General features: G+C 36.3%; 1 protein-coding gene across 1 annotated transcript; it reads left to right on the forward strand.

Annotated features, from left to right (window-relative positions):
• The first annotated feature begins 143 nt into the window (after positions 1 to 143).
• Positions 144 to 15,517, forward strand: smc1a (structural maintenance of chromosomes 1A). The gene is made up of 26 exons (XM_052105254.1): positions 144 to 491; positions 1,664 to 1,852; positions 1,947 to 2,059; positions 2,205 to 2,408; positions 2,512 to 2,750; positions 3,061 to 3,319; positions 3,416 to 3,556; positions 3,663 to 3,745; positions 4,626 to 4,725; positions 4,825 to 4,932; positions 5,090 to 5,275; positions 5,415 to 5,594; positions 5,697 to 5,843; positions 6,201 to 6,338; positions 6,654 to 6,770; positions 6,850 to 6,956; positions 8,048 to 8,189; positions 8,736 to 8,881; positions 9,283 to 9,436; positions 9,559 to 9,669; positions 9,755 to 9,911; positions 11,077 to 11,231; positions 11,313 to 11,464; positions 11,633 to 11,702; positions 11,810 to 11,920; positions 14,587 to 15,517. The coding sequence occupies exons 1-26, from the start codon at positions 383 to 385 to the stop codon at positions 14,665 to 14,667; spliced, it is 3,699 nt and encodes a 1,232-aa protein (XP_051961214.1). The 5' UTR covers positions 144 to 382; the 3' UTR covers positions 14,668 to 15,517.
• Positions 15,518 to 15,526: the final 9 nt, after the last annotated feature.

Raw genomic sequence — 15,526 nt, forward strand, 5'->3', positions numbered from 1 at the left:
CACGGCTCTTCGTAGAAATGGGTTGTCATTTCGACTAGTTTCATTTCATTTTATGATGAATAATGAAATACATAGGCTAAATTACCCTCTTTGCATTAGGACTTTTATTATGGGTGCTATTCTGCTCTAGAATGGGGGGCGTGTACAGAGCTGGACGTACTGCATTTTCAGTCAATTTAAGATAATAATTTAGCAGATTATCGTTGTAAGCAGCGGTTTTGCTCAAACTTATAAAGACGAGATATTATATTACCAGTTGTCAGTTCATTTTAAACCAGCTTTGCTGTTGTAGACACCCAAAAACAATAAAACGTCTGCAGAAGCTCGCCTCTGTGTAGAGCATCAATCTGACACACCTCCTCAGAGATAAATAACAGTCAGCATGGGATATTTAAAACTGATCGAGATCGAGAATTTCAAATCTTACAAGGGCCGCCAAATAATCGGACCGTTTCACAAATTTACAGCAGTAATTGGACCAAATGGATCTGGTAAGCGTAATTTCGGTTACATTGGTACTGATGCAGCGCAGAGGACTGCAAGGGGCCATTCACACCGAACTCTGTTTTCAACTGTTATTGAGGTCTTAGATCATTGCGCCGCGTTTTTAGACGCCGTGTCAGGGTAAAGGCTCGTGACATCTGCGTTTTGTTATATGCGTTACGCTGCGTCTAGATTATTTTAGCGCAAGTACATGTTTGTTGTGAACGTCCCCTTAGTGTGCCGTGTACGTTGCATGTACTTGTAATTGTGTCGCTATCGCTCTATTTTATGTCAATATCGCTTGATTGATCGCTCTATTTGTTTTTCTACATTTATTATTTATTTATTTTTGACATTTAAATGCTCGAAGTGTACAACGGGACTAAAGACAAATATGTTTTTTTTTTCTGGTCAAAAAGTGTATTAAGATTGATATAATAATGAATTTTTATTGAATATTTATGTAGTAGCATTATTTGTGTGTAAAGAAATAATAAGGTTGTTATGGTTAAAAATAATGTATTTATTATGCAAAATTTGTCAAATTATGCAAACACTTGAGACAACAAGATGCTTTTTTTTTTGGCATAAAATGAAGATGCTTATTCAAATCATGATCAGTTCAGAAAAGGGTGCACCATTTTCTGTTAATTTCAATCACATTTGGCATTTCATAACATCTCAAGAATTCTATAATCAAATAGATTTCATAACAAACCCCAAATACTATCCTTTCACTGATTGGAATGTTATTATTTTTTTTATGTTTTATTTAATCATCTTGAACAAACTGAAAATAAAAAATAAGTATTTTGTCTAAAAATAAATGTGATAATTTCAGGGATTCTTATTAGCTACATAAATGTGCAAATTGAAACATTTAAAAAAATTATAATGACATTGTACATCAAATTACCTCAAAATCAAACTTTAGACATTGCCTGTAACAATCTCATGGATCATGAATATTTGCAGTGTATGAGACAAATAGGTATTAAGGAAAGTATTGTGGTAGTTTTTTTGCTTTTTAGGATTTTGGAAGTAAATAAAATGTTTTTCCTGGAGGGCCATTAGCCCCATTGTACGTTATATTTATATAGCTAACACCTTTAAGTAAAACAACTCTTTTAGTACTTTATGTCAATGGGCCACCAGTAATGTCATATTCACTACTCTGCAGGGAAGTCAAACCTAATGGATGCCATCAGTTTTGTATTGGCGGAGAAGACAAGTAACCTGCGGGTTAAAACCCTGAAGGATCTCATCCATGGAGCACCAGTGGGAAAACCAGCAGCCAACCGTGCCTTTGTGAGCATGGTCTACTGCGAAGACAATGGAGATGAACGTACATTCACACGGGTCATCATTGGTAAATTTTAAAAAGTGCCCCCACCGTCATATTATAAATAACTTTTCCACTTTTGTGTTGGTGCAAAGTGAAAATACCTATTTTTGTGTTTCAGGTTCCTCTTCAGAGTACCGAATTAACAGTAAGGTGGTTGGGCTTTCAGAGTACAGTGTGGAACTGGAGAAACTTGGTATCCTTATTAAAGCCAGAAATTTTCTTGTGTTCCAGGTATAAATGCATATTACCTCCTGCTGTGTCTCAGTAACTTTGCTTCAGAAAATATCAACAATAAGCTTGATCAGATCTTTTAGGACAGAGTTGGTTCATTGTAATAAATTTTGTCTGTATCTACGTGATTGTTTTGTTGTTTCAGGGTGCGGTGGAGTCCATAGCTATGAAGAACCCTAAAGAGAGGACCGCTCTGTTCGAGGAGATCTCCCGCTCTGGTGAATTGGCCCAGGAGTACGACCGCAGAAAGAAAGAAATGGTGAAAGCAGAAGAAGACACACAGTTCAATTATCACCGTAAGAAGAACATAGCAGCTGAGCGCAAAGAAGCCAAACAAGAAAAAGAGGAGGTAAATAATTGTAATAGTCTTGCTTTATTAGGGCAGATAATATTCATGTAGTGAGGAACACCATTCAATACTCTGGTATTGATGATTAAACTTTCGCTTTCAGGCTGAGAGGTACCAGAGATTGAAAGATGAGGTTGTCAGAGCTCATGTGCAGTTACAGCTCTTTAAACTCTACCATAATGAAGCAGAGATCGAGAAGCTGAACCGAGAGTTGTCCCAACGCAACCGTGAGATTGAGAAGGACAGGAAGAAGATGGATCATGTGGAGGAAGAGCTCAAGGAAAAGAAGAAGGAGCTTGGAAGAATGATGAGGGAACAGCAGAATGTGGAGAAAGAGATAAAGTGATGTGACTGCTTCATTATGCTACAGGGGCTTCTGATAATTCATTGGCTATAGTGATAAAGTAGGGTCCAAAATTCTGAGACCACTTGTTAAAATATTATATTATTAGTTAATTAATTAATTTTACACCATAACTTTCCTTTTGTTTTCAAAATCCTTCTCTTTGTTGTAAATAAAAAGCACATTTTAAATTTGAATGTGGTTTAAGACTTTTTAAAAAATGTGTTGCAGTACAGTCATGACAAGGTATTTAAAACCATGGTCACTTAAGCACAGTTTGATAAACTGAAACTTGTTTTACCACCTTAGAGAGAAAGATGCTGAGCTCAACCAGAAACGGCCGCAGTACATCAAAGCAAAGGAGAACACTGCGCATAAGATCAAGAAACTGGAGGTAGCTCGAAAGTCTTTCCAGAATGCCCAGAAGATGTACAAGAAGCGTAAGGCAGACATAGAGGAACTAGACCGGGAGCAGGGCTCTGTGGAAATGGCAAGACAAGAGTTTGAGGAACGAATGGAAGAAGAGGCCCAAAGCCAAGGCCAGGATCTAACACTGGAAGAGAACCAGGTCAGCCTATCAAAGCCCCATGATCACCATGAAATATGAATGAAATCATGTTTTTATATTTCAGTGTATCATTTTACACTTATATTGTTCTCTCAGGTGAAGCAGTATCACAGACTGAAAGAGGAGGCCAGTAAGCGGGCAGCTACCTTGGCACAAGAGCTGGAGAAGTTTAACAGGGATCAAAAGGCCGACCAGGACAGACTGGATCTGGAGGAGAGGAAGAAGATTGAGACAGAGGTACAAACAAGGAATGAATGGAAACCCTGTTGTTTGTGCTTCAGACACAGGTTACATTGTATGGTGGGAAGATATAAACTGTTTTATATCCCTTTTCGGAAAACAGGCCAAAATCAAGCAGAAGATTCGAGAGATAGAGGAAAACCAGAAGCGCATTGAAAAGCTGGAGGACTATATCACAACAAGCAGGTACTGCAGAGAACATTATAAATTATAAAAAGAGATCATATATATAATTGTCTGTAAAATGTGATTGAATGAGCCACATTTCCCATCTGTAAAACAACTGATATACAAACACCCGTGTTTACACATCACTTATCAAAATGCATGCTCCAATATTATAGTAATTAAATTAATAATATGATAGATAGCTTACATTTTATTAGTGACCTAGAAATCTTTTGTCTTAAAGGAATATTCCGGGTTCAATGAAAGTTAAGCTTAATCAACAGCATTTGCGGCATAATTTCGATTATCAAAAGAAGAAATAATTGACTCGTCCCTCCTTTTCTTTAAAACAAATCCTAAAATCGAGGTTACAGTGAGGCACTTACAATGCATGTAAATGGGGCAAATCTTTGAAGAGTTTAAAGGCAGAAATATGAAGCTTCTAATTTTATAAAAGCACTTACATTCATTATTTTAAAACTCATGTAGTATTTGAGCTGTAAAGTTGTTTAAATCATTGATGTTACATCGTCATGGCAATGAAGTTGTAAAATTGGCTATAACTTTACACAGTAAAAGTTAGTAATGATTTTGTCACACTAAAATCATGTTAACACAAATATTGTTTATGTCTTGTGGCTATACTTTTGAAACAGTGAGTATTTTAGTGTTTATGGGCCTCATTTTAACCCAGATTTTTGTGGTAATCAGTATTATACCACAAATTCTGTCGATTGAGCTTAACTTGTATTGAACCTGGAATATTCCTTTAACTGTAAAATCACTGTAATGCAAAGGGTCTCTTGGCTTATGGCTTTATTCTACTTTTGCTTCATCCTTTAAGTATCACGCCAAGCACAGCTTTGATTTTTATCAATCTCCGTATTTTTCTCATCAGGCAGTCTCTGGATGAGCAGAAGTGTATGGAAGAAGAATTGACCGAGGAAGTGGAGCTGGCCAAAAGAAGGATTGATGAGATAAACATGGAGTTGAACCAAGTAATAATGCACGGCACACTCTTTACAGAGACACATAAAACATACTGGCTTAGTTAAACATTTCACCAAGAGTGTTGCGTTTTATGATACTGGCAACAGGTGATGGAGCAACTTGGAGATGCTCGCATTGATAGGCAGGAAAATAGCCGTCAGCAGCGCAAAGCTGAAATTATGGAGAGCATTAAACGACTCTACCCTGGCTCAGTGGTGAGTTACTACATGTATGTCCAGTTTAGTTTTAAAGTGATAGTTTAAACGTGCATGATTTGCGTACAAACGAAGCTGCAGAACATTGGAAGATGTGTCTTTGCTTACGCATAAAAATCATTTTTTATTTTCCATGTTCAAACCTTTGTCTGTGAAGTATGGCAGATTGATCGACTTGTGCCAGCCCACCCAGAAAAAATATCAGATTGCTGTGACCAAAGTCCTCGGAAAAAACATGGATGCCATCATTGTGGACTCAGAAAAGACAGGCAGAGATTGCATCCAGTACATAAAAGAGCAAAGAGGAGAACCAGAGACCTTTCTGCCTCTAGACTATTTAGAGGTACAGACAGATTTGAATAAATCATTTATTAGTCTGAAGAGGTCTGTGGTTTACTAAGGTGTTAGAGGTCTTAAGTGTTCCTTCTGGGAGGCTGGTAGAATCGGTTTCACTGGACACATGCTTTTCTCCTCTCTCTCAGGTGAAACCCACAGATGAGAAACTGAGAGAGCTTCGAGGGGCCAAGCTTGTGATTGACGTGATCCGCTATGAGCCTCCACACATAAAGAAAGCCCTCCAGTATGCCTGTGGGAATGCTCTAGTGTGTGAGAATGTGGAGGATGCCCGCAGGATTGCCTTTGGAGGCCCGTACCGTCATAAGGTTAATATATATATATGCTGTAGTTTTATGTATTTAAAGCACAACAAGATATATTTTTATATTAAAACTATTCATTTTACTTTTTGTCTTATTCTTACGTAGACTGTGGCCTTGGATGGTACTCTATTCCAAAAGTCTGGCGTGATCTCTGGAGGAGCTAGTGACCTGAAAGCTAAGGCTCGACGTTGGGATGAGAAAGCTGTGGACAAACTCAAGGAAAAGAAAGAGAAACTAACAGAAGAATTGAAGGTAACACAAAGAATTGGAAATGTTGACATCACAGCTGGAAAATGTACCATCATTTATAAATGTATGTAATGACATTAAAGGAATAGTTTACCCAAAAATTACTTTCTTTCTTCCATGGAACACTAATGGAGGTGTTGCAATGAAATTGAATGGTTGACTGAGACTAACATACTGTCTAAAATTTCCTTTTGTGTTCCATGGAAGAAGGAAAGTTATACAGGTTTGCAACAAAATTATAATGAATATATGATGATAGAATTTTCATCTCTTTACAGTTAAAATATTGTGTGGCAATAAAGCATTCTTTATCACTTTTTGCTCAAGTTTGTTTTTCATCCCTCATCTTTGTCTTTCCAGGAACAAATGAAGGCAAAGAGAAAGGAAGCAGAGCTTAGACAGGTGCAGTCTCAGGCTCATGGGCTACAAATGAGGCTCAAGTACTCACAGAGCGATCTGGAACAGACCAAGACCCGCCACCTCTCTCTTAACATGCAGGTACACCTGAGAATCACCTCCTCCGTCAAGAAATGTAATCAGAAAATCCCCATAAACCTTTACAAGAGAGTTCCAGATGATTTCTGGACATAATGTTATGTTTCCATAACTGGGGAATAAGTGGTAACCTGTAATTGTTACATTAATGAGCTATTTATATCTAACCATTAAAATGAGTTTTGTTGGTGTAACCTAATGTAATCAGTTTGATTCAGACATCAATTAAACAAGTTAATCTACATGAAACACATTTTTAGGTGAACATTTCTTTCAGTGTGGACTCTTACAAGTGTAATCCGTTGTATGTCTGTTTAGGAGAAATCAAAGTTGGAGAGCGAGCTGGCTAATTTCGGCCCACGAATCAATGACATCAAAGGAATGATCCAGGCACGAGAAAGGGACATTACAGAGTTAAGAGACCGTATGAACCTGGTAAGGATGGAAGTGAGATTATAGATTTGAAATGCTGTCAAATTTTACTTTGCAAACAGATAACTGTGGCGTTTTATAGGTGGAGGATGAGGTCTTTGTTGAGTTCTGCGAGGAGATTGGTGTGCGAAATATCCGCGAGTTTGAAGAAGAAAAAGTCAAGAGGCAAAATGAGATTGCCAAAAAGCGGTAAGCTTGTTAATGCTACATTGACCGTATACAGGCAGTAGTGTAGTCTAGGGCATGCTGTATGCCCACCTATCTTTCTTAGGATTTTGCGTATGCCAACCTGAAATACCTGATACATACCTGATACCAGAACAACGAGTAGTCTTTTGACCTGGAACTTTTTCAATCTACTAACGCAATGCCGCAGCACCGTTGAGTGAATTGTGTGTGTGTATATGTATATATATATATATATATATATATATATATATATATATATATATATATATATATATATATACAGTATATATTTTTTAAATGTACAGAGATTCTCTCTAAATGCACACAGAGCAGCGGCAGACCGGAGTGCAACTGATGGCATGGGCAAGACAGACAATCCGAATAAGCTGGTCCACCAATCAGAACGTTCATTTCAGACGTGATTGGATATTTGCTAACCAATAATATTATCAGTTTCTGTAAGGGGCGGGACATTTCCAGTGTCTGATTCACAAGCATCCCTGGAGTAACCATTATTTGTACTGTAAATGTATTTCTCTGCTAAACACACACACACACACTCACACACATATATATATATATATATATATATATATATATATATATATATATATATATATATACACATTTATATTTAACTCGTGCAATTAAACTTTGTGTAAATACTGCATGCTATTGCACCCCTACTAGTTTTGATGCTCTTATTTTTGGCTTTTACTGCTGTCGGTGGTGCCTTTTTCTCGTGATATCAAATCATTTCAATTTATATTTCTAATTAGGAAAACAATTTCACTATACACAGAAAATCACATAATAGTACACAAGTAAAACAAATAACCATTATTTTTATGTAGGCTATATAGAGTAGTAGAAGATAACGTGTTAATGTGAACTTTACTACACTCATATTAGAAACAATGCATTTTATTGTGTATTATGAATTTGTTTATTAGTTAGAGTAATAACAAAGTATTAACAATTTTCATAAATTCACAGTATGCCCACCTCTTCAGACACTACTACACCACTGTATACAGGGTAGGAAATATTCTATCTGTGCTCATTTAGCATGCGTAATATGAGCATTATAGGTTGGAGTTTGAGACACAGAAGACCCGTCTGGCCATCCAGCTTGATTATGAGAAGAACCAGCTGAAGGAGGACCAGGAGAAAGTGTTGATGTGGGAGCAGACTGTAAAGAAGGATGAGAATGAAATTGAAAGACTTAAAAAGGTGACAGAGAAAAGAGAATGAGGATTTAAACAGCCTTCTTGTAGTTGCCGGTTAATCCCATGTTACAGTATGTGCTCTAAAACCCTGATTACACCTGGTTTTAAGATAAATCACAAGTTACGTATGTAGGTAGTGGTCAGTTTGTGCCAAAACAGGCGGGGCTCAAACACCATAGCCAATATTAGAATATTGGCCTTATTGTAGAGAGGTTTAAAATAGGTTGTGTATGAAGGCACTCCCCATATGCATTAGTAAACGCAATGTCTCATTCCCTTTGTCTCAGGGAACCGAGGTTATGTACATAACCGAGACGTTTTTGACCACATTCGTATGTGGTTTTTGTGATCCGATTACAAAACGTTTTAGTTCATACTTAGGCCTGTATTTAGCGCTGACCACATATGATCCGATCACCAAAAATGCATCGTAATATCAGGTGTAAACGGGGTCTAAGTAACCAGTCTTGAAAAGCAAAGTACAATTCAGTTGAATCTGAATAGCAAAATACTTCCTCTAATGGATATCTGTCTACCCCAACAATCTCAGGAGGAACACAGGCAAATGAAGATTATTGATGAGACAATGGCACAGCTGCAGGACCTTAAGAACCAGCACCTCACTAAGAAAGGAGAGGTCAATGACAAGAATCGGGAGATGGAGGAGATCCGCAAGAAACTAGGGGCTGCCAACAAGTGAGAGAGCTTTTGCAGCCAGAGATACAGTACATTAAAGAGATGTTAGATGTATTGTTTGACATTTAAATCTAGAAATACTTTATCTTATTTTAAAATGGTTTTGAGTGTGCTGGTTTTAAAGGAATAGTTCGCCCAAAATGGCAATTCAGTCATCATATACTAAGCCTCTCATTGTTCCAACCTGATTTGACCTAATTTCTTCTATGGAACACAAAAGGAGATGTTAGGCAGCATGTTAGTCTCAGTCACCATTCACTATCATTGCACCTTGTTCCATACAATCAAATATTTGGAACTATTTCTTTAAAACCAGCACATGCAAAATAACTTTAGAAGCAAAAATGTGTTTGTTTGGAGTTATAATTAAAATGTGTTTGGTATTTTTGTCATAATGTAAGAGAGCTGACACAGCTTCAGAAGGAAGTGACAGCCATTGAGACCAAGCTAGAGCAGAAACGCAGTGACAGACACAACTTGCTGCAAGCCTGCAAGATGCAGGATATTAAACTGCCCCTAAAATCAGGGACCATGGATGACATTAGCCAGGGAGAGGTATAGACACAGACTTTTCTGCACAGTATATTTCAGTGCACCATACTTCTTTTGCTAGCAATTGCAATTTCCATTGATAGATTGTTTGCACTATACAGTAGTAACTTGATCTCTCCATGCAGGGAAGCTCTCAAATTGAGGATTCTATGAGCAGCCTGAAAGCATTGAGCTCAGTGCATGCCAAGGAGGCCCTCATAGAGATCGACTATAGCAACTTGAATGAGGACCTCAAGGTAATTTAAACCTCATAAAATAGTTTGAATGGGTTTATAATAAGCAAGCTGGGACAATCAACGGTAATGAAAAACCTGTTTATAGGATGCTCTGTCAGAGGAGGAGATCAAGGCAGAGATGAACACACTACAACAGAGGCTGAACGAACAGCAGAGCATCCTGCAGAGAATCAGTGCCCCTAACATGAAGGCCATGGAGAAACTCGAGAGTGTTAGAGACAAGTTCCAGGAAACCAGTGATGGTGGGTTCAGGCTCAGCTACAACTCCACAATAGTGTCTGGATAAAGGCAGGGCTCGAGTTGAGGGGGTATGTGAGGGGATGCCATCCCCCTTGTTTCAAGAAATACCAAAAAGTATCCCCCTTGTAAAACCACTATCCCACTTAGCATCCGCTTTAGATCAGTTGTGTCATGTATTACTTAGTACTAATCGTGCAAGTAAAATATTTAATATTTAATTTTAATATGTTTGATTAATAACACATTTTAAATAAAAGTCAGAATTAGATATAGACATAAGTGAGGTTGCCAGATTCTATAGGTGAAACAAAAATGTCTCATTAAAAGCTGAAAATCCTGAAAAAAATAAATGTTGGCATGATGAGAGCAGAATAATCTTTTATTGTTATTTCTTAAAAAAATAAGCAGTAAATCAATTACCTGAATACCCTGAGAAATCTTCTTGATATTGAAACTCAAAAATTATTATATAAAAAAAAAAATAGTAATTTTTTTATCTTGAAAAGTTTTGAAAATGAAGTTTTTTATACTCTCATGTATCCAAGGTGCAAAGAAAGTATTATAATATGTTTTACTTAATGGTTAAACCATATGACCATTTGAAAGTTTTTTTGTTTTGTTTTTTGTATTAAACCAAATTGGACACAAAGATTAAATTTCTGATAACATGAAACAAAGTGTTTTAAACTAGATTTTTATAAGATTTCTCATTATAACGCCTTGTACAACCTGATTTGTCAATGACCCATAAGTATTAGAAATTTCCTAACTTACATCTTACTGTCATTTCTTTCAACTCTGTCAGACACACTAAAAAGTATGCTATTTTAATTTAACTCTTCAAATTAATTTACATTTAATTTGATCCATCAAACAAGAGCATAAAGTCTTTAATTATCTAATAATGTTGTTCAGTGATAAAATATTTTTTTCTTCTGTTTTCACACTATTCTGACAAAGTTGGTCAATTTTTTTCCATCTTAACCATGAGTTGTACACTGTTGTCTTGATTTTTAACATGAAGATGACTTTTGAATGTAAGACATGTTTTGTCCCTTATCTCAAGAATCAGTGAGCTACATAACTACAGATTGATTTTGAGTTTAATCATGAAATTAAACTGATATTTCCACTAAGAATTATATATGAAATTGTGTTGCCTTACAGAATTTGAGGCTGCCCGGAAAAGAGCAAAGAAAGCCAAACAGGCCTTTGAGCAGATTAAGAAGGAGAGGTTTGATCGTTTCAATGCCTGTTTTGAGTCAGTGGCCACCAACATTGACGAGATCTACAAAGCACTCTCACGTAACAGTAGTGCACAGGTTAATTTTTTTTTTTTTGCATCAATAGCACAAGTAGGATTTCTAGTGTTATTGTATACAGTATGTTCTATGCCCTTCCAGGCATTCCTGGGGCCAGAAAATCCAGAGGAACCTTACTTAGATGGAATCAACTACAACTGTGTGGCTCCAGGAAAGCGATTCAGGCCCATGGACAATCTGTCCGGAGGGGAGAAGACGGTAGCAGCTTTAGCACTGCTTTTTGCCATTCACAGGTGCAACAAAGATCCCTAGATATAGGTCTTGTTTATTTGATAGCTAAATAAAGGCTCCAGATCTTATCAGCTCTTGTTTATATTAAATGTACAGCTATATTTAATATTAAACTTTTATTAGCATGTTTTGCCCGCAGATTAGAATATTTTATTTCCTTTCCCTCATAGCTACAAGCCTGCACCCTTCTTTGTCCTGGATGAGATTGATGCTGCTTTGGATAACACCAACATAGGCAAGGTCAGTGTTTGTAGGTTTGACTTCCACATATAAGGCGTCTTCCAAATGCAAATGCATGGATATAGGTCACCCCAAAGAAATGAATGGTATAAATTCTTACTGTGCAGGTGGCCAATTACATAAAGGACCAGTCAGTCCAGAATTTCCAGGCTATTGTCATCTCTCTCAAAGAGGAGTTTTACACAAAAGCTGACTCCCTCATTGGAGTTTACCCCGAGGTATGTATTACAGTAATGGGCTGTATAAATGTAATCATGTCAAAACTAGTAAACACATGCAGTTAATCCATTGAAATAAAACCCATCCTAACTTCTAATCTTTCTATTTATGTTTATTGTACACCATGTCCTAGAAACAGCAGCAGTTTGTTATACAGTTGAAGTCAGAAGTTTACATATACTTAGGTTGAAGTCATTAAAACTCATTTTTTTAATATAAAAAATATATATTTAAAATATATTTAATATTAGTAAACAATAAATTTTGGTAAGTCGCTTAGGACATCTACTTTGTGCATGACATGAGTAATTTTTCCAACAATTGTTATAGACAGATTGTTTCACTTTTAATTGACTAAATCACAATTCCAGTTAGGCGATTAGCCAATTAGCTTCTGATAGGAGGTGTACTGAATTGGAGGTGTTCCTGTGGATGTATTTTAAGGCCTACCTTCAAACCCAGTGCCTCTTTGCTCTTTTTGACAGCATGGGAAAATCAAAAGAAATCAGCCAAGACCTCAGAAAATAATTGTGGACCTCCACAAGTCTAGTCGTCCTTGAGAGCAATTTCCAAATGCCTGAAGGCACCATGTTTATCTGTACAAACAATAGTATGGAAGTATAAACACCATGAGACCACACAGCCATCATACCGCTCAGGAAGGAGATGAATTCTGTCTCCTAGAGATGAACGTATTTTGATGCGATAAGTGCAAATCAATCGCAGAACAACAGTAAAGGACTTTGTGAAGATGCTGGAGTAAACAGGTAAACAAGTATCTATATCCACAGTAAAATGAGTCCTATATCGACATAACCTGAAAAATTGCTCAGCAAGGAAGAAGCCACTGCTCCAAAACCGCCATTAAAAAAGACAGACTACGGAAGACATGGAATGGGTTTAATTGGAACACCCTTAACCCTTGATCACTTGGAGTATGTTGAAGGCTGATGTCAATTTGTGGAATTATTTTTTCGATTTTTGCACCTGAGAAAACAATGTTTTCGGAGATTGATTTCAGAGTCTTATATATAAATCTTGTATGTTTAATTTTTTTTCATTAGAATTAATTGTTGGAAAGATTAATCAAGATTTACACAAACACAAATGTTAACATAACAATGAACACATAGGCTATAACTGTGTGATAAACAGTTTATGGTGGCTACAAGTATTTTTCTGTTAAATCTCAATATATCTTTTCTAAACTGCTTAATTAACCTATCTTCACTTCCATCATATATTACTGTTGTGTGGTGTGGGGTTAGGCTTTATGAAGTGCAATCTTCTCTATTGAGTTGCAATGTGGGATATGGAGCTACCTGGAGCATACATCAGAGTAGACTCGCTCCCTTGGTCAAAATCAAGGGGTTGAGGTTCTATCAACAGGATCTTAACGATGTGGAACAGGAAGTGCTTAGGGGAGTTAGCGAGTGGATGTTAAAAGTAAAATGTAACAGCCATTGAAGCAACATCTCAAGACATCATCCAGGAAGTTAAAGCTCTGTCACAAATGGGTCTTCTAAATGGACAATCATACCTCCAAAGTTGTGGCAAAATGGCTTAAGGACAGCAAACTCAAGGTATTGGAGTGGCCATCACAAAGCCCTGACCTCAGTAGAACATTTGTGGGCAGAACTGAAAAAGCATTTACCAACAAGGAGGCCTACAAACCTGACTCATTTACACCAGTTCTGTCTGGAGGAATGGGCCAAAATTCCAGCAATTTATTGTGAGAAACTTGTGGAAGGCTACCCAAAACGTCTTGACCCAAGTTAAACAATTTAAAGGCAATGCTACCAAATACTAACAAAGTGTATTTAAACTTCTGACCCACTGGGAATGTGATGAAAGAAATAAAATCTGAAATAAATAATTCTCTCTATTATTCTGACATTTCACATTCTTAAAATAAAGTAGTGATCCTAACTGACCTAAGACAGGGAATGTTTTTTACGATTAAATATCAGGAATTGTGAAAAACTGAGTTTAAATATATTTGGCTAAGGTGTATATAAACTTCTGACTTCAACTGTGTATATACAGTACAGTGCAAAAAGCACTTATGAAACATTTTGCATAGTAATGATTTCTTCAATAATAATTTCATGAATAGTTTTCATTTATCAATTAACATCATACAAAGTCCAGTAAACATAAAAAAGCTAAATCAATATTTGATTTGACCACCTTTGCCTTCAAAACAGCACCAATTGTCTAGATACACCTGGACAGTTTTTCTTGGTTGTTGGCAGATAGGTTGTACCAAGCTTCATGGAGAATTCTTCACAGTTCTTCTGTCTGTTTAGGCTGTCTGAAATGCTTCTGCTTCTTCATGTAATCCTAGACAGACTCGATGTTCAGAGGGGAGCTCCATGGGGTCATGGCATCTGTTGCAGAGTGTCCTGTTTTTCTATTCTAACCATTTCTATTTGCAAAAGGAATGTTTGGGAGTCTAACATTTATGTTTCCTAGTGACACACTAAAGCTGAAACTATAAATAACCGTTTTAGGACAAATGTTTGTGAAACATCACCTAAGACTTTTGCACAGTACTGATATGTATATATATCATTGTATAACATGTACAATTTTGCAGTTGTGTTAATTTAATGATAATCATCATAATAATAATAAATTAAACATTATTTTTATTTATTCACAGCAAGGAGACTGTGTCATCAGTAAAGTGCTGACCTTTGATCTTTCCCAGTATCCGGATGGCAATCCCAATCCCAATGATTAGGTCACTTTACTCTGAATGTATTGGTAGACAAGGGTTGAGAATTAAAAGGATAGTTCATCCCAAAATTTTAATTCTCTAATTTTTTACCAAAAAGGATTTAAAATATTGATCTCTTTCTTACTCACACCTATCATATCACTTCTGAAGACATGGATATAAACAATGGAGTCTTATGGATTACTTTTATGCTGCCTTTATACGGTTTAGAACGTTACAATTTTGGTACCAATTTACTTGCATTTTATGGACTTACAGAGCTTAAATATTCTTCTAAAAATCTTAATTTGTGTTCAGCAGAAGAAAAAAAGTCATACACATTTGGGATGGCATATGATTGGGTTAGTAAATGATGAGATAATTTTTATTTTTGGGTGAACTATTCCTTGAAGAGAATGATCAACGTCATCTTTCCAAAAACATTATTACAGTAATAAAATATTATGTAAAAAGTAATAAAAGTCATATTTACATATATATTTTAATGCAGAATGTTGCTAAATTGCTATATTGTCTAATGGATGCCAAATTGTATGCATGATTGTTAAAATAAAATGCAAACTGTTGTGCTGCAAATAGACTATAGATTAGATACTTGTGAAAAGCTATGTTCAGTTAAACTGGAAAGACTAGTGCACTGATTTTGCATATAGCCAATGTTTTGTCTGCACTTTCTTGGTGTAATGCTTGTGTAACATCTTACATGAAACACAATTGAAGTGTCAACCCAAAACATCTTACCATATTGACAATTGTGCCTTTTGTATTTAAGTACAGTGGGGAATGTTTAATATGTAAATCTATTTTATGATTTTTCTCTTCTCTCCTTAGGGAAAAATGTGAAACATGTACTGTAGGCCTA

The sequence above is a fragment of the Xyrauchen texanus genome, chromosome 35 (assembly GCF_025860055.1).
Source record: "Xyrauchen texanus isolate HMW12.3.18 chromosome 35, RBS_HiC_50CHRs, whole genome shotgun sequence".
Taxonomy (NCBI): domain Eukaryota; kingdom Metazoa; phylum Chordata; class Actinopteri; order Cypriniformes; family Catostomidae; genus Xyrauchen; species Xyrauchen texanus.

Bases quoted from the DNA above. Each gene is read 5' to 3' on its own strand.
- smc1a (XM_052105254.1), top strand. From the start codon at position 383: ATGGGATATTTAAAACTGATCGAGATCGAGAATTTCAAATCTTACAAG. The intron at 6,771-6,849 runs GTAAGGATGGAA...GGCGTTTTATAG, and splicing joins TAAGAGACCGTATGAACCTG to GTGGAGGATGAGGTCTTTGT. The intron at 11,703-11,809 runs GTCAGTGTTTGT...CTTACTGTGCAG, and splicing joins ATAACACCAACATAGGCAAG to GTGGCCAATTACATAAAGGA.